Raw genomic sequence first — 22,110 nt, forward strand, 5'->3', positions numbered from 1 at the left:
GAGGTTCAGTGAAGCATTCACTGAACAAGCATTTACTGAAGGCCTACTGTGTTCCAGGCACAGTGGATACACAGTCCTTGCCTTCAAGGAGCTGACCCTAGTAGGGAAGATGTAATAGGAAGAAAATTACAATCCAGTGTGATAAAGGCTACGATGGAGGAAGACAGAAATGGGCAGATGAGGCAACCAAGCCAGAGCTGAGAGTGGATGGCAAACTGGTTTCCTCTAGATGGGGATACCCCAGCTGAATCCCTAAGAATACAAGTGAGCGAGGCACTTAAGAGGGAAAAGGACATTTCCATTAAAAAACAAAACACAACACACAGAGGACCTTACACAAGAGCATGTGACTCTCGTGAACCAGACAAGAAATCCGGTGTGCTAGTAACACCCAAGAGAAGGTGACAGAAATGAGACTGGAGACTAAAGTAGAACAGTGAATGCCATCCTGAGAAATTTTAAGATTTTATCTTGAAGATATTAGCTAGAGTGAAAACGGTTAAATGAAGGAATGATTTGACTGGACTTGCATGTCTAAAAAGATTTGCAGTTTCACTGCTTCCTTTTAAGTACAAATCTTGATAGAGAACAGCACTAGCAGCAAGTAAGCAGATTCAGCCTATCACAGTAATATTGGCAGGGGCAGAAATGGACAGACATCGAGGAAATGGGACAGACAATCCCGAATTATTAATTCCAAAAACTGGAAATGCTCATTAGTGAAGAATCAGCTAAGTATATAACATGGAGTACTACATGGCCATGAAAAACAGTATTTCCAACTTTCTAATGACCTAGGAAAATGACTGTGGTACAATATTGAACTAAGAACCCAATCTAAAATTTTACATGGAAAAGGAAACTATCTAAAATATGAACAACTACCTCCAAATGATTGCATTATGGGTAGCGCAACTTTTAAAAATTGTTTATATTTTCTATTTTTTTTTCCAAAATAATCATTTATCAAGCACGTAAAGAGCACTTTCCACGCACCCAGCATGTGTGCAGGAGCTAGTTATTCAGTGGTCTACAAAAGAGATGTGAGCCCTGGCTTCATGAAACTTGTAATCCAGTGAGGTACATATCATAGTTATTATTAGAAGAAATATACAACTTTAAAAAATTTTTTTAATGTTTATTTTTGAGAGCAACAGAGAGACAGAGCATGAGCAGGGGAGGGAGAGGGGCAGAGAGAGAGACACAGATCCGAAGCAGACCCCAGGCTCTGAGCTATCAGCACAGCGCCTGACACAGGGCTCAAACCCATGGAACCGTGAGATCATAACCTGAGCCGAAGTCGGATGCTTAACCGACTGAGCCACCCAGGCGCCCCTGCTTTTATTGTTTTTTTTTTTTAAGTTTATTTATTTTGAGAGGGAGAGAAACAGCGAGTGAGCATGGGAAGGGCAGAGAGAGAGAGAGAGGGAAACACAGAATCCAAAGCAGACTCCAGGCTCTGAGCTGTCAGCACAGAACTCACAAACTGTGAGATCATGACCTGAGCCGAGGTCAGACACTTCACTGACTGAGCCACCCAGGTGCCCCGAAATATTCAATTTTAAAGTAACTAAAAGGAATGTGCCAAACTCACTTATTAGTTTTAACAGATTTTTAGTAGATTCCTTATGATTTTCTATAAATAAGACCATGTAATCTATAGAATAAAGTTAATGATACTTCTTCCTTTCCCATCTGGATACCTTTTATTTCATTTTCTTGCCCAGCTGCCCTGGCTAGAACCTCCAGGACAATGCTGAATAGTAGGAGTGAAGGCAAAGATGAAGACATCTTTGCTCCTTCCTGGTCTTAAGGGAAAAGTCTTTGACTATTATGTTACTTGTGGGTTTTCATAGATATCCCTTTTTCAGATTTTGGAAGTTCCCTTCAATTCCTAGTTTGTTGAGTATTCTTATCATGAAAGGGTTAGAATTTGTCAAATGTTTTCCTGTGCCTATTGAGATGATTATATGTTTTTTGTCCTATATTCCAATGATGGTATATTAAGTGATTTTTCAATGCTAAACCAGCCTTGTGTTCCTAGGATAAATCCTATATGATCACGGTGCATAATCCTTTTTATATGTTGCTGGATTTGGTTTGCTAGTGTTTTAAGGATCTTTGTGTCTGTATTCGTAAGAGATGCTGGTCTGTAGTTTTGTTTTTTTGTGTGTGTGTGATGACTTTGTCTGATTTTGGAATAAAGGTAATTCTGGTCTCCTAGAATGAGTTGGGAAGTATTCCTTCTGCTTTTGTTTTTTTGGAAGAATTAGTCAAGAATTGGTATTAATTATTTTTTAAATGTTTGGTAGAATTCACCAGTAAAGCCATCTGGACCTGGGCTTTTTTTAGTGAGTATTTTTTATTTACCAATTCATCTCTTCACCACTCTGTTCACATTTTCTATTTCTTCTTGAGTCGGTTTTGGCAGTTTCTGTCCCTCTAAGAATCTTCCCATTTAAACCAAGTTACCTAATTTATGGACATACGATTGTTCATAGTATTTCCTTACAATCCTTTCGATTTCTATAAAGTCAGTAGAGGGTTTCCCTTTTCATTCCTGAATTTAGTCATTTGAATCTTCTCCCATTTATTTTAGTCAGTGTAGCTAAAGTTAAATTTTGTTGGTCTTTTCAAAAAACCAACTTTCAGTTTGTTGATTTTCTGTATTGCTTTTCTATTCTCTTTTTGATAATTTCCATTCTAATATGTATTATCAGCAGACATCTAAGAACGTGATCCCTTGACAAGAGCAGAAACTACATTCTTCTTAAGTCACATGGAACATTCTCCAGGACAGATCAATCTATATTATTTTGAACATTCTGCTTAATTTAGATTTAATTTGTTTTCACACAGTCTTCACATGGAAGGTTAAGTAACTGATTTGAGAATTACCTTCATTTTTAATATAGGTAGGTATTTATAGCTGTAAGTTTGCCTCTAAGTGCCGCTTTAGCTGCATCCCATAAATTTGGGTATGTTATATCTTCATTTTCATTCATCTCAAAACATTTTCTAATTCCCCCTGTGATTTGTTTGGCTCATCCGTTACTAAGAAGTCTGCTAACTTCCACATACTTGTGAATTCCCCAAGTTTTTTTTCTATCATTAATTTCTAATCTCATTTCATTATAGCCAGAGAACATCCTTTGCATAATTTCAATCCTTTAAAATTTACTGAGGCTTGTTTTATGGACTAGCTTATGATCTGTCCTGGAGGACGTTCCATGTGACTTAAGAGATATGTAGTTTCTACTCTTGTCAAGAGAACATGTTCTACAGATGTCTACTCAGTCTAGTCGGCTTATGATGCCGTTTCAGTCCTTTATTTCCTTACTTATCTTCTACCTGGTTGTTGTATCCATTATTTAAAAAGGGTACTGAAGTCTCCAACTATTATTGTTAAGCAGTTCATAATTATTTAAGGACACTGTATTAGTTTCCCATCGTCACTGTAATAAATTACCACAAATTTAGTGCCTTGAAACAACAATGTGAACATTCTCTTACATTTCTAGAAGTTAGAATTCTAAGATGAAAGCATGTCTTTTAGAGGCTCCAATTAAGAGTTCCTTCCCATGTCCTTCCCATCTTCTTGAGGCTGCCAACATTCCAATGGCTTGTGGCCACATCACTACAATCACCGCTTCCACTGTCACATTGCCTTCTGTCTGACTCCGTCTCCTCCTCCACATCCCTCTTATAAGGACCAGTGCTTGCTGATTATATTGGGTCCACCCAGGTGATCCATGATAATACATCTCAAGATCTTTAACCTAATAATATTTGCCAAGTTCCTTTTGCCACATACGCTAGTATTCACAACTTCCGGGGCTCAGGATGCAGACCTATCTGGGGAACGCTGTTCAGCCCATGACGAACGTTAACTGAAACCGCTGATTCAAATTAGACACAAATCGTCGAAGCAAGTCCTAGTTTGTTCCATGTCGCTGAGCTCATCAGGGTCGACATAAACCAAGTACTTTTTAGCTCTTCTTTTGAATATATCAACATGTGTTCCTTAGGCGTTCAGTTTAATTACTACATCAGTCATGTTTAGTTTCTTTTGTCTGTATTTTCTAAATATTTTATGGAATTATTTCAAGCGATCATTCTGAATATGTAGGATTGAAGTAAAACTCTGTAAATAAGATACACCTTTTATATAGCATAGCAAAAAAGAACACAGGTTTTGAGTCAAAACGGAGCTTGGTTCCAATCTTGCCCTTCTACCTTTCTTAGGCCAAGTTTCATTATCAAACGGGAGTGTCAGTATCTGTCTGTGTAAGCCTGTGGCACAGATTAAGGAAAGTGATGCCTGAAAAAATACGGAAAATAGATGGGAAGCAGTGACTGAAGAGGAGCTCAATAAACATGGTCTACAAACAGGTAAAAAGTAGAAGTGCAGAGGGAAGGAAAAAGCAGCTGTCAAGTCAGTCGATTAACTGCCTGGTCATTGTGACACGTGAACCAAATGACCTCTGACAAATACCCTGACAGGTACTCTGAACATTACCCGGATGACAACTTCAATATGACGATCAGCTCTGTGAGGCCCCTATACCCTAATCCACGGTAACTGGGAAGCAGATGGACAAAGTCCAAAGCACTCAGTCACAAGCCAGCCATGCGACGTCAGGCCAGTCACAACTTCCACGAAAGCCTGTTTTCTCCCCTGTGAAGTGGAATATATTTCTCTTATCTCAGAGGCATGTACCAAGTACTGAGAAAAATATGGTCTGTAAATTGGCTGGCATTTAACAAGAACTCAGCAAATACCAGCGCATCATTATTAACAATTATGTGACACTGACAAGTTCTTTCATATCTCCAGAGCCCCTGATGAATCATTCGAGAGAACATCCTAAACACATGAAAATCCCTAAAACCAGAACTGAAGATATACTCGGTACCTGGTAAATATCAGTTTTCTGCAGTCCTCCTTAATCGCTCTGTGGTAGAAAAAGCAATGGCTCCCCCAAGACCCCCACATCCTCATCTCCAGAACCTGTAAATGTCTAAGTTGCATGGAGAAGGAAAACTACAAGTTGCAGACAGAACTAAGGTTGTTAATCGGCTAATCTTAAAATGGGAAGATTCTCCTGGATTATCCAGGTAACTCCAGGTAATTACAAAGAGTCTCACAAATGGAGGAGAAAAGCAAGAGAGGCCTGCAGGAGAGGCCTACGGGAGAGGTAGCGTGGAAGTTGCTGGCTTCAGAGATGGAGGAAGGGGCCAGGCGCCCAGGGCTGTGCGCAGCCTCCCGCAGCCAGAAAAGTTAGGGAACAATTTCTCTCTGTGAATCTCCAGAAAGGGACTTAGCGTCCAAGACACCTGACTCTGGCCCAGTGAGAACCATTCCAGACTTCTGCCCTCTAGAACCCCAAGATAATAAAGCCACTAAATTCACGGCTACGTGTTACAGCAGCCGTAGAACACGGGTATACTCTCTCTTCCGGTTTTTCAGTTTTATTGTAAATAAGTCACAAACAACATCTAAATCTGAAAACTGAAAAAGGAAAGAAAATTATTTTTGTTTTCTCTACACAGACGAACCTCATCTTAAACGTCCTAAGAAAATCACTTCTTTCTGAACTGTACCCATGAGAGATGGGAGCAGTGCTTGATTCTTGGCCCTTGTCATAAAGAACTTAAGATACCAAACAATATAAACTGACTTATTACTGTTTCGGAACGATGATGTTAAATAACACAATTAAGATATGAGCCACTGCATAGAAGTACCTGGTGTTAAAAGCAGCAGCCAACTCAAGAGAAGCCTTTATGACTCCAAACTAAGCAAGACACGGTGCATATTCCCCTTGGGCATACTGGCTTCTAGCACGCTGTATGTTAAATTTCAAGGCAAAGTTTATGGTTTGAAACCTATTCTGCATATTGTGATTTTTGTTCAAGCGGAAGAAATACTGCTTCTTTGACTTCTATGTGATAACCGTGGAGGCCAATATTTGCTCCAAACAAGAAGCCCAAACCAAGGTACTTAGAAAAGTTTATTATTGATATTTTATAAAACAGACGGCAAAACTATTTTGGGAAAGGGTTACTCAAGTAGGAAGTGACAACTGTAAAATGAAATTAAGTGAACTATGAGACTGTGAACTGGCACCTGACGCTCCCTTAATTCCTAGTACGGCCTGCAGGCAAAGGAGCTGAAAAACAAAGTGTCAGTGACACACCCAAATCTCTGGAGGACACCAAGGACCCTCACTGTCTTCCCAAACACTGAAACGTCACCACCAGTGAGAAAGAACTGTGGTCCAGTGGACTCGTCTGGGCCACCCCCCTGGGTCCAAGCACTAGGAAGCGACCCCTCCGGGGCAAGCAGACAAGAGTCCAAAAGTATCCTCCGATGAGGGGACCTTACCAGGATTTTCTCCTGGAACTTACTTTTGGCCCATTTTTACCAAGTGGCTATTGCAAGAAGAAAGCCGAAACAGTTCTACCCTTTTTGGATGAGGTCACAGCCACCCGTTCGAGAGACCAAACGAGAACTAGGGTCCAACCTAAGGGGAGGGCAGCAGGAGGCAGACAAGGAGTCTGCTCCGCCCCTAAGCCCTAGAGGAGAGGCGGTGGGGCCGTCTGTTGCAGTCTCCATGCCAAGAGTAAAAGTCTACGTTTGCCCAGGATGGTGTCTGCGCCCTCCGCATACATCCCCAGGGAACCCTCTGAGGCAGGGCTCAGGATTCACCTTCCGGATGGACTGCAGGTAGCAACACTAACCAATACTTTTGCAAAGAAAGAAGCAATTACGACAGGCATTTGCTGGTGAGAATTGAAAGGCACAACGCATTTCACTTACGTTAAACTCTATTGGGAAAGTGTGAGCCAACTCAACAGTAGTCTGGAAGACTTGTGGTGGGCAAGATTTGCTGGGAGGAGCCAGTAGGCCTTGTGCGCAGACAAGCCCGCAAGAGCCTGGCTGTGCCACCACACTCCCTAAGCTCCCTGAACCAAACTGTGATCAGCTCAGAGTTGAAGAAGCTTACAGAGATCCTGTTTTGCTTAAGCATCACGAGCGGTGACAAACTTTAAGATTCCTATTTGAAAAGAAATGCATCACACATGCGCACACAAAAAGCTTTTAAAACACACAGTTTCAAGTATAATTTACACTGATGGACTCACACCCTTTATGAAGTAAGAAAAGGAAACAACAAAGGGATTCTTCTCCTTTGCCCAAGACTCCAGTGCTGAAAGGGCCACAAGGGTCCCTTTGTCCTTTTCTCTTTTGATTCTGAGCTCTCCCCAGGGGATCTCCTCCACCAACGCTTCAAATACATGGTCATGCACTCTTAGATGTCTAGGAATACTACATACAATTCTCAACTCACAGAACTCAAACGCTTTTAAACCTGTGTCGTTCAACATCCTAAATGATCTTTCTAAAACACGTAGCTGACCGTGTCCTTCTCCAGCATTACATCCGTCCAATCATGCTCCAAATTTAAAATACATTCTTACTCCTCACCTGTCTACTGGCCCTGCACATTCTAGTCCCTGCCTATCCTGCTCCCCTCTTGTCAATACATTCCTGCTTTTACTTTATACTCCAGACCAAGAGAAGCTGCTTTCACGTGTATTACTCATCCAACCAACACTGAGCGCCTACTGTGTGTTAGGCACTATTCTGACTATTCTCAGCAGCCTGGAGTCTCCGTTCTGCAGTCTTGAGGTGTGTCACTAAATCCTCATGCGGTGCCTGGGCGGCTCAGTTGGTTAAGCGTCCGACCTCGGCTCAGGTCATGATCTTGCAGTCTGTGAGTTCGAGCCCCGTGTCCGGCTCTGTGCTGACAGCACAGGGCCTGGAGCCTGCTTCAGATTCTGTGTCCTCCTTGCTCTCCACCCCTCCCCTGCTCGCACTCTCTTTGTCTCTCTCTCTCAAAAAAAAAAAAAAAAAAAAAAAAAATTGCAAAAACAAAACAAAACACAACTGAATCCTCACAAGAAGCCTAGCCTGGCAGGTGGGCAGTATGGTGCCTGCTCTGACAAACTAAGGAACTGAGTTTGGAGAGGTAAAGGTCTGTGCCCAAGTTCAGTACTTCTTAAATGACAGAGTCTGAGTCTCAGACCCAAGGCCCGTGCCCACACTGCCAGGGCGCACACGTCTGCCACGATGGCCGGAGAAGTAGCAGGTCTCTCAAAATCAGTCGCTGGGAACTCAAATAAGATGAGAACACTCTTTCTCCATGTTCCTTCCACAAAGCACCCCGAGGTCATGAATCCATTGCCCTAACGCAGAGAAGAATCTGAGACCAACCAACTCTTCACTCTGCAAACACTAGCGAGAAGCTATGATCTCCCAGGCACCGCGCTGGGCACCAGAGCAGGAATCGAACATAGCGAGTCACGTCTCCTGCCTGCAGGAAGCTGGACTCTCGTGGGAGAACAGGTCGTTGGCCTCTGGAGCATGAAACACATAAGCAGGGCTGCAAAGAGGGGGGAGGGGCGTGGAGCGGGCGCGGGGACGCGCTGGGGGGGGGCACGGGCCCAATGGCGCTCCCACCGGCAGCGAGTCCACGTCTGCGCAGACGCCACGGTGGCGGGCGACGAGACGGACTCCCGTCTCAGGCCCGTCACCCTCTGCCGCCCGGGACGTGTCTCCCGCCGCACCAGGAGTCACAGCCGGTCCGTCGCCCTCCCCGGTGGGCTCCCCACCCCTGGGTGGTGCCATGGGCCCCTCGCTGGTCTTTGCCGAGGCAGCGCTCGCCGCCGGCCGTCCCCCTGTGTTCCCCACGTGGCCGCGTCCGCCCCGAGCAAGAAGCGAACACCCTTCCGGCCCCGCGGGAAAGGCCGTGGAGACACGCACGGCCCGCCGGTCCCTCCCGGGGCCCCCGCGAGCCGGACAGGGGCCTCCCCCAGGGGTAAACCCGGAGGTCTCATCAGCAGAAGGTGCTGCTCGCTGGCCGTCTCGCCCGGCCCGGACGCTCTGTACCGCTCGGACCCCTTTCCTGGAAGTAACACGGTGCTCTGACGGAGAGTTCACACGCTGCCTGCTACGTGGACGCTTCCACAAGTACATGGCCTGAGCTGGGCTCCACGAACGACGGACACGTGCACGCCGGCCGGAAGAACTCTGGAGGAGGTGACCAACTCCGCGTGACCACAAGATGCCGGGCACGTCACACAACTCCCTCGGGATCATTCTATAGGTGGACAAACTGAGGCTCACCGAGCTTCCTACCACCAAAAGGAACACACCTCTTCGCCATTTATGAGCAAGACCCTGGCAGGGTCGAGAAGGAAACAAAACAAAGTATAATAATACAGAATACAGTCAATTCACCATTAAGACACATGACTTTTAGTTTCTCAGTCGCCGTGTTCTTCCAAGTCATTGTGGACCTAGGGCAGGGGGTTTGGTGTCCTATCTGTTCTGAACTGATGGTAAACTACACGATGGGCAGTGTCCAAAGTGCAGACAGTCCTTGCTTCGTGTGTCTCTAAGTGAGTATGTGAGAGACGCACAGACACGGAGCTGTAACTTCCTCACGAAGGTTCTTTCCATACTTAAAAACAACAAAACAGGGGCTCTTGGGTGGCTTAGTCCTTGAAGTGTTGGACTCTTGATTGATATCAGCTCAGATCATGATCCCAGGGCTGTGAGTTCGGGTCCCATGTCAGGCTCTGCGCTTCTGCACTGGCAGCATGAAGCCTGCTTGGGATTCTCTCTCTCTCTCTCTCTCTCTCAAAATAAATAAACACTCAAAACAAAATAACAACAAAACAAAAAGCAGTAAAACTCATTAACCAAATCAAAATCTTGTGAGGCACCCCAGGACCTGGCAGAGAAAAGCCAAGTGCGGGCAGGAGACTTGCTCAGTACCCCCTTCACCACCGGACCAGGACTTTCCACAGAACCATGAGCTGTTCTGGGACACAGAACTTTAATACCACCTTTTGGGATTCTAGAGAAAGGACTGAGCACCACTTCATGCTTTTCTGATAAACAATCAGACAGCCAGCCAACACAACAACCACTCACAAACGCAACAACCACTCACCAACATGCTGACAACTGACTTTTGAATTTGGAGAATTAAAAAAAAAAAAAAATGTAAGCAATAACTAAAAGTCTGATTTCTTTTAGAGTCATCAGGGACACTTTAAGTTGACTTGATTTGCATCTTTATGCTCACACCGCTGCTGTTCGCAATACCCTGGTGCCTGGGTTTTCTCCGTGTCCCACATTACCTGGATCATTGTTACTGTGCATCGACAACAGGTGGTCCTTCCTAATGACATACTTTTCTCCGAGACTGGGTTCACTCCCTGATAAAATCCATTCATCACTGCTATAACCAAATCCTTTTTTGAATAAATCAGAGAAATAAATTACATAAAGAAAACTGTGAAGAAATAAACCTATTCTCAGACAATAAAAGGAGTATAATTTTGAGATTTTTCACCCAATTGATCGGTGCTGGAGTTCTGCCTTTCAGCTAAAGACTACACAGAACAGAGTTATGCTAGACCAGAGCAGGGGGCCTATGTAATGCCTGCATGTTACAGCTATGCCTTGAGATAGGACTTTATTAAGAAAAAGGTAGCCATGAGAGCACCTTGGTGGGTCAGTCGGGTAAGTGTCCGACTCTGGTTCAGGTCGTGATCTCGCGGTTCGTAAGTTCGAGCCCATGTGGGGCTCTGTCTGACAGCTCAGAGCCTAGAGTCTGCTTCTGATTCTGTGTCTCCCTGTCTCTGCCCCTGTCTCTCTCTCTCTCTCAAAATTAAGCATTAAAAAAAAGTTTAAAAAAAGAAAAAAAGGTAGCCATGTTATCATGACAACATAAACATCCTCAGGAGTTTTACGAAATTATTTTTTCTTATTATTACTTTGCATATTGTACACATCGGGTGTTTAAAAGACTCAGATCTTGCAAATGAGGACCTCAACAAATCGGTAAGCCATAAGAAATCTGTATCTAAAAGATCCACATAAGAGGAATGAGCGGTCTAACAATTATCATTAATTCACTCATCCAAAGAGTTTTGACAGCGCCCTTATGGTGGGTGGTATCGCAAAAGAGAGATACGGCCTGGTCCCTGCTCTCCAGTAGCTGGGAAGGAGGAAGGACAGGCAGACTAACGCCCACGGCCGAAGCCAGCACACTACGCATATCACAAAATAGCGCTGCGAGGACACAATCGTAATCATTCGTGTCCATGCTGTCTCTGGCTGCTTTTCTGCTGCAACAGTAAGTTGAGTGGAATGTACAGCCCACGGAACATTCGCTTCTGTCCACCTGCAGTAAGTCTACAGGCCTACTCTGAGTCTCACGCGAAGACAATGGCGACACACCTGCAGACACATCATCAACCACTCTGTCCAGTGAAAGGGCCCAGCAGCAATGATACACCAGTAGTCCATTCCAGATTTTGATGTTTAAAGACCATTCCACACTATAAGAAACTAGGCACCTTGGAAGAAATGGCTAATTTTAGAGCTGCGGCACGGCAAGTACAAGATGTGCCTGGAACAAAATGCTGTTAAGGGGTTTAAAAAAATATTCAAAAGACATATGGGATGCTCCTTTCAATGAGACCCAGGAGCCACGGTAAAGGGCTTCCCAATGGCCAAATCTGGGACAATTTAATTGCCAATTTTTATAACGATTAGCAAAGGATTATAACCAGTTGAATCAAAGAAGAATCCCTGAAATTATACAGACAGATGACGGAGGGAGGAAGAGGAGGAAGAAGGAAAGAAAAAAATGAACATGTTCCCTCAGGTAGAATGTCAACCAATCAATGTAGATGGAATGACTGAATTAGAAAATCGCCACTTTAGGGGCACCTGGGTGGCTCAGTCAGCTAAGCGTCCAACTCTTAATTTCGGCTCAGGTCACGACCTCACAGTTCATAGGTTCAAGCCCCGCATTGGGCTCTGGGCTGAAAGCATGGAGCCTGCTTGGGATTCTCTCCCCCTCTGTGCCCATCCAATGTTCGTGCGTGTGTGCGCGCTCTCTCTCAAAATAAGTAAAATAAAAAAAAAAAAAAGAAAATCTCCATCTTACAACTAGCATAGTAATAATTCAGGTTAACAAACGTTAATGGATGCTAAAATCTGTGAGGAAGAGTTTACAATGAGGAACGGAGTATTTACAAGTGTCTCCTCGCAAAAAATACTAATTTCCTTACAAAAGGAAAATAATATCTTTGCAGTGGAGACAGCTGGCAGGACCTTAACCAAGTAATCAAACCTATATCGTCAGTCACAGGACAACGTGACCCCAACACTGTGTGCCTCCCAATAGGAGGTGCCGAGCAGGACACACCATCGCCTCAGGGGGATTCCTGCGGAAGCGGAAGCACGTGAACCGGATATTAAGGAAATGGGACAACCCAGACGGACAACCCACAGAAACCTGGTCTCTGTGGTAATCAAACACGCACGGCATAAAAGGTAAAGGAAGACGCAGGTGCTCTTCCAAAGTGAGAGACTAAAAGACACTAAACAGCTGAATGCACTCTCGGGTCTTGAACTGGATCCTCTCCAAGACCAAATGGGAAGCACGGCAAGAGTGGCGCACGGACTGCAGATGAGACAGTCGTATGAAACAACGATCGACCTCCTAAATGTGATCACTCTCCTCCAGAACTGCAGTTACGTAAGAGAAAATCCACGCTAAGGTGGATTTTTAGGGGCAAGGGGAGGTAACATGGGCACCTTACTCCCCAACGAGCCAGGAACATACGTAAATACACGGGGACGATGGGAAAGCAGATGTGGGAAAGCGTTAACAACTGGGGAATCCAGACAAACAGGCATACAGGACGCCTTAGCACTTTATTTTCAACTCTTTTATTTTAAAACTGTTTCCAAATAAAAGTTTTCAATGCCTAGAATAAGAAATAAAGGTCTTAACGGGAGGGGGAGAGAAGAGAGATAAGCAAATAACCACAAAGCACCAATAGGAATACTAGGTGCGACGGAAACATAGGGGAGCCCGGAGCTAAGAATTACGTGTGGGGATCGGAAAGGGTCTGTGTCGCTGACCGAGTCCCTTTCCCACCTGTGATGGGTTTGGTGTCCAGCCAAGCCCTCTTCGAAGAGGACTCGCCCTGGCCCCATGATGAGCTGAAGTCATTCTGAGCCCCGAAAACCTCTCTGCATTCTCCTACCGAACACACTCTTGGAACCGTTCCCTCTACGCGTTTATCTCCCTCCCCGGACTGCAGACTGCTTGACAAATGACGAAGACTGAAGATGGTGACGGTGACAGTGGTGGTGGTGGTGGTGGTGGCGGTGGTGGTGGTGATGATGATGATGATGATGATGATGATGAAGGCGGGAGCAGCTGTTTACCCCATGCTTAGTACCTACCAGGCATGACACTATACATCTCATCACACAAAGACTCCAAGCAGGCTTCCTTTTTTTCAACAACCATTTTATAGTCATGGAAACTGAGGCTGAGCAGGGTTTGTGAATCCAAGGTCACAACACAAAGAAGCGGCTCAAACCTGTGTGACTGAGAACTGTCTCAGCCTCTCCTTGTTACCAAACAGTCTGAACCTCGTCCCAGCATTTTCAGTCAGCAGTAGGCACGCGCTGGTTAGGCAAACGGGAGGTGAAAGGGACCTCTCTCAGTACTCGGCTCTGTTTACAGTATGCCGAGCACATCCAAACTCAAGGCCAGGAGCAGAGGAGGCACGAGGTGGGAGGAGAAAGCCGGCCCTATAAAAACGGCCAGCAGATACTCTACTGCACTGGTAGATAACCGAGAACTGATGTAGGAAAGTCAGATATAAAAGATACGACATGAGGATGAGAAACATAAATGTGTAGTGATCTCATATTAGATGTAACAAATGTGTCCTGTATGTTAAAAACTTAGAATGAAAGTAAATACCTATAAAATCATTGTCTTTCCACCTTAGTGACCTACAAGGCAGGCATTACTGCCAGTGTAGACACGGAAGTAACTGGCCCAGAACACACAGTTCAATTTAACAGGTCAGGTACTTAACAAATATTAGTTGAATAAACGAACAAAATGAAAGAAACCTCAGGATACATTTCCGAAGTCCTGTGGCCTCTTTCCAGTATTCCACTCTGCTAAAATTACTAAATTTGTAATCGTGTCTTTGTCCAAAATTCCTCCCAGGTTTTTTATACCTGGACCTGGTCAGCCCCTTACTCAGGAGGAAGGAGGCGTTTCCACACCAGCTGACAAAGCTTTGGTTACTACGGTTTGCTTCCTCACACAAATGGAAGATTTTGACTCATAGCCTCCAATGCAAATAACAGGACTATAATTTCCCCCACAGAACAAACAAATTTATGGCCAACAGCCATAAATCAGACTATCCTAACACTTACCTTGAATAAAGTTTTCAATTCAACCCTTTGGGGATAATTTTTCTGTAGGGCATAGTGAGCCCTCGCCCGTGACCTTGCACGAGCTCTGAATCCCTGTAACCTGTGTCTGTTCACCTGCACAGCGAGCACAGAGCAACCTGCCAGAGGTCGCCAGGGTTAACCAGGTAACGTGTGAGAAAGGACCCGGCAGCAGCGCCTGGCACACCCGAAGCACTCGGGAGATGCCCACGGAACGGCAGTCATGGTTCTCGGCGAATACTGAGGACAGCCACAGAGTGCGCCTCTTAAAATCAGAACTGTGAAAGGCTGATGCCGATACACGGCTATCGAAAGCAACGCCGGCCTGCGGACCATCAAGCCCGGTTCCGAGCAGCTACCGGCGGGACCAGGGGGTAACCAGCTGTGCGCAGCGCCATCTAGTGGAGCCGGAGCAGAGCACAAGTGCCGACCGAGGGACAGGGACGCCCGTGCCAACTGCCCCTGCTCCCCTCCGTTGGGATGTCCAGGAGAGCTGGAAACAACAGCGACCCCCGCCCGTGTAACACGTACATCAGAAAGGGCGCTCTCACTTCCGCATGCTCTTTATCATACCACGAAGAACATCGGTGATGCGCCACGAACACTACTTCTAAAGTCCTTAAAATAGCCGCAGGGGCTGATGGGCAAAAAAAAAAAATATGGAAATGTCCAGCTGCCCAACCAGGGTAAAAGATCTTGTGCTGGTGGAGAGGAGCTGCTGAGGGTCCAGCTACGTTTTAATGTGGGCAGTCACAAAGCTGTTTAGGGAGGCTTCACTGGCTCATTGACGCTTCTGGTGCCACAGAACCTTGAGCAGCACCATAAAAATCAGAGTGCTAACTTTGCACAGGGTTATCACTAAATAAGCTTCCTAAGAATGAGTCTATTTTCTCTAGATTTTAAAACTACACTCATTCTAATAACAAAAAAATCACCCCGAGAATTGAAACTAGACGGTTATTACACGTTTTACATCTGAGAAGTGACCCAGCACGCACACGTGGTCTCAGGCTATCGCATAAAAGTAGCAGGCAACATTTATTAAGCACCTGCTATGTGTTAGACACTGTACTTATCTCATGTCTAGAACAGCCCTACAAAGGAGGTATAGGTGCTCCCATTTTACAGACAGGAAACTGAGGCTCCTTCTATAGCAGCTCCTCCCTTGTTAAGTAACACCCTTTCCCCTCTAAATGCCATCCACCACACCTGCCATGCCGCCACGGGTCACAAAGTTTCTGCCCCGTTTTGTCAGGCCACTGTGTCCCTCTGGACAGCACGCACTCTGCCGTCCTCACAGACCACTGGCCCAATACCGAGCACTTAATTTTCAGAGCTGCATGACAGAGAATTTCCATGGAAGTCAAAGATGAAAATGCACCTGTACCTGGTGCTCCCAGGTAAAGTGTCTAGTGTCCTGGAGGTAGGCAGGTAAGGATTTAAATCTCGGTTTGCCACTTAGCTGTCTGACCTTAGGCAAATTATTTGTCCTGCAATGCCCTCACTCCTCTCACCTGTAAAATAAAGTAAACCAATTTACTCTTTTAACACTGTTAGAAAAATTAAATGAAATAATGGACATAAAGCTTCTAACCCAGAAAAAACCTCTTGATAAACGGTAACTATTACTATTAGCAATCGCAAGGCGAGATTATTCAAACATCCTCCCCACCCCCATCCCACCTCCATCCCAGAGCCAAAACCATTGTCGGTGGAATATGTTCTTTTACGTTCTTGGCACTCTTTTCCCCTCGCTTTTTGAGCCTGTTTTTAGAAAATGGAGAATTTCTACACATACCACAAACTGACTAAAAATTTCTGCTATCATACTTTCAACCAATTGTTCCTATGATACAGAATTAAAATACAAAGAGCTCCGTGCCTCTGAGAGGTTCCTTAAAGACCCACAGAGCTTTCTCAAGAATCTGATTCAGGGGCACCTGGCTGGCCCGGTTGGTTAAGCATGTGACTCTTGATTTCGGTTCAGGTCATGATCTCATGGTTCGTGAGTTCGAGCCCCACGTCGGGCTCTGCACTGACAGTGCGAGCCTGCTTGGGATTCTCTCGCTCTCAAAATAAATAAATAAACTTAAAAAAATAAAAACGAAATTTGACTTAGTCACTTTCTACACTGAAAGTTTTCCTATTTTCTCTTTGACCACTGGGACACACAACTAAAAATCCTTGCCTTCAATGCCCACTAAAGGCTGAAAAGTGCTGCTGGAGAACACAGGAAGAAAGTGAACAGCCTTTGCGGTAAAGCATACTTTAGGGGACCATTTCTTAAAATCTACCATCACCAAAGGAAATCCCTAACTGGCTTCTACTATAATAAAACTTTTATTTAAACTCTGTCCTTTTATCTCTTTTCGTAAAGTAGCCTATCAAAACCCCACAGACTAGATTTAAAATTGCAGCCCGACTATTTAAAATTGTGCACCTTCACTGGGCAAGCTACTTCACATTTCTGAGACTCAGACGCGCCATTTGAAAAAAACAAAAGAGGCAGGCAGGGCATAAAACCACCTACCTTGCGAGATCTTTGTGGGGACTGGAGATAATGCACAGGAAGCACCTGGCACGGAGGCCCTCAGTTTGGCAGCTTGCATCATAATCATCATCCCCAATGCTAAGGAACACTTGTATTTTTTGGTAAAAAATGTAAACCACTTTATCCTCATTCGGTGGGAAGATGACGACCAGCTAAAGTGTCCTGTGATGCCAGAGAGGCTGCCGACGCCCGATCCATCCGAAGTCCCAGCCGCTCTCTGCACGTGGGTGTCTGCCTGCCCGCTGCTAGTGTGGACCACCTCCTTCAGGTAAGAGGGCGGGAGTCTGCCATGGTCCCAGGGCTTCAAGTTTCCGCTTTTTAACCCATCAGAAGAAATTTCACGCAGGAATTTAGGCAAGGAGAGCTAACTGTATTGAGCACACTGGCTTAATCAATTGCTTAAGAAGAAGAAAAGTAAATAAACATCTGATTCAAAGCAGATCTGCTAACATCTCATTATCTCCCAGAGAAGGACCCCCTAGGGTTCTACCCCACCCACGAAAGGGCACTGGGGCCTTGTGCTGGCTCCCGGCTGCATCTCACTTAGCGCCTCTTTGGTTTGTGTCCCCGGGCCGGTCCAGACTTCATCCCTGCCCCTTTCAGCTGTCCTTTAAGGGACCGACTGCTCAACACTTTCTGAGTCTCACGCCTCCAGGAATATTAAAACACAACGCTGAAACAACGCGGGGGGGGGGGGGGGGGGGGGGAGGCTGCAGGAGCCAGGTGGCGAGAGTTACAGGAGATGCTCAGGACGGAGGGACGGAAGAGTGTCCCACGAAGACGGAGGTCGCAATGATGTGCTGTGCCGACAAGGACACCATCAGAGATGTAAGCACCGTAAGCACCGGCTGCTCTGGGACAAAATGGGCAATCTGGATCCATGGGGCGGACGGGGGGGGGGGGGGGGGGGGGGGGGGAGGGGGGGGAGGGCTGTGGTCACAGGAGATACCCTAGAGCAGAAATTCTCAGGGTGAGGTACAAGAACAGATGCTATAGAATCTTTCAGTTCCGGCACCGTTACTAACGGCCGTCCCAGCCTGCCCCTGTACCTCTGTGGGCCAGTGAGGTCCCGGAAAGAACGACACTGCTTGCACCTTCGCGCGGGCATTTTGCAAGCATGTCACCCGGAGTAAGTCATTTCAGACGCTGGGAGTCTCAGTTTCTACAACTGAAAAGTTGGGCTGCTAACATCTACACTTCTGGGTTGTTACCAGTATTCAGATGGCAGACAAGACGGGGCACAGAGAAGAGCCTCGAAAATGTCCCTAGGCTGACTGCGTTAAGCCATCTAGTCACTCAGTACTTCTGAAGGAGAGTTGAAGACGTTCCCCAGTTAAAATGGAGGGCATCTATGCACCTGAAACTCACTCTCAAATTAAGACATATGAGAGCGCTCGTTCCTCAGCAGCAGAGTCTGTTTTCTCCCCTCGCTACCTCCAGGACCCGGCACAAGGACCTGGCAGGTTCTCAGGAAACATGTCACTAATGACCAGATACCAAAACACTGTAACTCACAATTGCTGAATTGCTCCGAATCATAACACACTACAGGAAATTCAGAAATGGTTTGCCTAAAAAAACAAACGAGAACTCTGAAAAGCCTCTAAGAAAAACAATTAAAAACTAAAAAAACCACACCCTCCTTTGGATGAAACAGAAACTCACACACCACTTCTAACTATAAGTCTGCAATCTCCATTCTCATTTGTCTCTCTTACTCTACACGTCTGACAACATTCAAGCGAACTGCAAACAGTTTCTAAAAGGGGGGGGAGGGTCACCACAAATGACACCTCAAGCCATCGGGGTTTTGTTGAACAAAGAGAAGCAGGTCGGGCTAAGTAACGATCCTCCCTTCATGTGTTTTTACCCCTCACGTACATCCTGAGTGATGCTAAGAGCACTAATATCAGAGAAATGGATGCAATATGAAAAATTACCATCTTGAAATACCAACAGAGAACTTTATCAATCCGGACACAAACAGACTACCTTCATCTTGACTCCTTTGCTCCGCTTCCTCTTGTAACCAACCACTAAATATAACCTGGCAGCGAACCAGCCACCAATCCATATATTATATCAGATAATTAAAAATACAGGGTTATGTAATCTTATTTAATGGTTACTTGGCTTGGATTGAAAGCCATCCAAAGCAGTACCAGAGAGCTGGATGAAATTATAATGCATAAGACATTTCTAAAGATGTTTTTTAGTAAGAGTCAGCACATCCCCTACTAGCAAATATAATACAAAACATGGAACACTACTTTCATCTCCAATTAACCTCCCTGGCAAGAAACAGACAATGTCAATTCCTTCCAGGGGCTCGGGAAGTGGGGAGAGACATACCAAAGCCTATCTTCTTTGATTTGATTTTAACATCAAGTAAACATCACCCATTACATTTGGTAGAGAAACAAAAGTGCTCAGTATTTACAGGGTAGGGGGAAGGAGAGCCAGTTAGCCTAAGAAAATAAAAGTCAGCAACTAATGCTCACCGTGACACGCAAGCCTGGAAAAGGTATAAAAGCTGACTTACATTAGCACAGGAGCGTAGATCTTGAGGCCATCCCAGCTCAAGTTCTTACTTACAGATTATTAGAAAAAAATAATTCAGCGAGGAGGTTGATCAATGTTTACAACTACTGAATTTTTTAAAAATGGCAACACCTCATTTATAAACGGTTTCATTATCATAATGTGTTGATTACTAAAGTAATAAACTGGTCACAGGAGGGCTTTAATTCAAAGTGCCTCTTGGCCGGAGCATTAAAATCCTGTAGGATAGATAAACCTACTATACATGTTTGTTTCTTCAAACAGACCACTAGATAAGTATCGAAAGAAACTTTTTTTATAAAAATCAAGGTAAGTCCACCAGAAAAGAGCATATTAATTACATTGATCTCCACAGGGTTTTAAATTAGCGTGTGTTGTATTCTATCTTTGCAAGAAGGCACAAATAGCAAGAACAATGGCCTTAAGAGACAGGAGACCTGAGTTCAAATTACATCTCAGCTGCCCACAAACTTGCATAGTTGGGTTCCGCAGCCGCCTCCCCAGAAAAACGGAGATGTCAATGTCAGCCTCACAAGAGTCCAAGTGTGAGAAAGGAACTGAATGGCAACAGCATGTACCTTAAAGAGCCTTGGAAACTTCAACACGCTATGCAAACATAAGGTATCGGGTTCAGTGCTGACCATTGTCACGGTATAAGTTGGTGCCGGAAGCCTAATTCCAGCATCGAGATTCAGAATAAACTCTGAAAAGAAATCGTTTCTTTCAGAGGCAAACAGTCAATAATATCGCTAAATATGAATAAAAATGCTTTTCTATAGCCAATAACAAGATGGTTATCAGATTCAAAATCAAAGTTTTCTAATAACCATTCAAATTCAGATGTAAGACACTATTTTAGAGGTGCACTTGTAATTCTGAAGTTACATAATTGAGCATAATTAATACTTTAAGTGATAAGGCTTTGCATTCGGGATATCGGCTTATGATTTAAGAGGAAAACATTTTTGTCTCAAGTAATCTAAATTAACAGTAATAAGAGCATCTTGAGTATCACCTTTTCCTTCCTTCACGTAACTGTTCGCTGTGAGAAATGCACTCCTTACACAAATTACTTTTTGTATGGAAAAGTAAGGTGATCGGGTTTAACATCTACAAAAATACTAAACGGGAACACTGTCCAGTATCTATTTCAAGTAACCAGAAGCCACTGACACTAGTAAAAACACAAAACACCAAAAGAATTTTGAATGTACGGTTTTAGCAACACAGTACTATGGCAACATGGCACGGAGGTAAAAAAAAAAAAAAATTCTGACTTTCAAAATAAGATAACTCATTACACTTGTACTTCAGCTGTTTCCTTAATTGAGCACCACATAACTTTGATTCGGCTTCTTTCTTAAGAAAAATGCACTTGACTCCACAATGCAGACTATTTCTAATGCCACTGATCTCACACAACGTACAGAGAAATTTCTTTCACAGAAATGACAGCCCAGCAGGCAACAAAAGATGTATGTAAATCATAAAGCAAGGAGTGCAAACCTAACTGCAGAACTGTTCAGAAGAGCCTCGGAGTAAGCTTAAAATTCCTTTTCCCTAATTTAAGAATGTAAGCCCATTACTTTTTCACAAGCCCGTTTTACTAAAGAAATAAAAAATAAGCCTGCAATTAAAATAAAATGGGAGAGCTCCGTAAAGCGATTGCTGTTCCACAATTCAGACAGCATGCGTGCTTACATTCTTGGAGACACGGAGTCTCCCCACTAACAACACACCCTACTCTGTCTGCAGAACCGGCTGAAACAGGCAAATGCTGGAGGCTGCTGTTCAAAAATATAGATATCGATATACAAATAGAATATGTCTGCCTCTTCTTTCACTTCCAACAATAAAAGAGCCAGGGCCAGCATTAAGATCAGCAGACCCGATTTAACTCGGAAACCACAAACTGTCACTGCACGGAGTGATTCCTGCAAAAGGTAACAGATCTGACCAGGTAATGTTTCTGCCATCACCCAGAGAAGCAGCACACCAGTAGCCCCCAAGCCCATCTTCATCTGAAACACGGGTAACAGATACAGAAGGACCCGAGGACTGCCCCCCGGGAAGGAAGGCTCCATTTACCGTCCATCCCAGATCACTCAGGAAGCTCGAGGAAGAATAAGCCAGGAAATCCTGTCCTGGGTAGGCGCGCCTCCATATGCCCCTGGATCCCGGTGCCCTCTGCTTCCCAGGGCTGTTCACACCCTGGACTGGCGGAAGCAGCGCTAAAACGGCATAGGCAGCAAAGACTCCTCGTCCGGTCTTCTGAACTCCTAACCAGCCTCCAGTGAGGGTGACCCACCCAGAGCGTCCCAAAGAGAAGACAGGCGAGCCAAGAAGGGGGCTCTTGCGTGGGCCCCTACCAACCCCTCCCCACCAAGGGCCAGCCTGCAAGCCTGGGCAGGAGCTGCCCACCTCCAGGGAGAGCAGACCGCCCTGCCAGGGTGCCGATAACCTGGGCACTGGAGGAAAAAACGAGACAGACAGGAGAGGAACTGGGCTCTGCCACTGAGACCGCTGGGTCCTTCTCCTCGGAAACGCTTGGGGTCTGACCCCAAACCTCCCCCAAGGTCCTCAAACTTCACTAACAATACAGGCACCTGTTCCCTTCACCTTTTGTGCATTTCAT

General features: G+C 45.1%; 1 protein-coding gene across 2 annotated transcripts in view; it reads right to left on the reverse strand.

Moving 5' to 3' along the window:
- Positions 1-22,110, reverse strand: part of KHDRBS3 (KH RNA binding domain containing, signal transduction associated 3) — a 183,113-nt gene that overhangs the window by 159,976 nt on the left and 1,027 nt on the right. Inside the window, exon 1 of one of the 2 annotated variants that reach the window (XM_045453581.1) lies at positions 21,564-21,585. The exons of the other annotated variant lie outside the window; for it this stretch is intronic. Within the exon in view, the coding sequence (XP_045309537.1) occupies positions 21,564-21,570 (7 nt within the window). The 5' untranslated portion in view covers positions 21,571-21,585. Of the gene's footprint in view, positions 1-21,563; positions 21,586-22,110 lie in introns of those variants that run through there. 2 annotated transcript variants of the gene reach the window in all.

Source organism: Leopardus geoffroyi, chromosome C3, assembly GCF_018350155.1.
Source record: "Leopardus geoffroyi isolate Oge1 chromosome C3, O.geoffroyi_Oge1_pat1.0, whole genome shotgun sequence".
Classification (NCBI taxonomy): Eukaryota; Metazoa; Chordata; class Mammalia; order Carnivora; family Felidae; genus Leopardus; species Leopardus geoffroyi.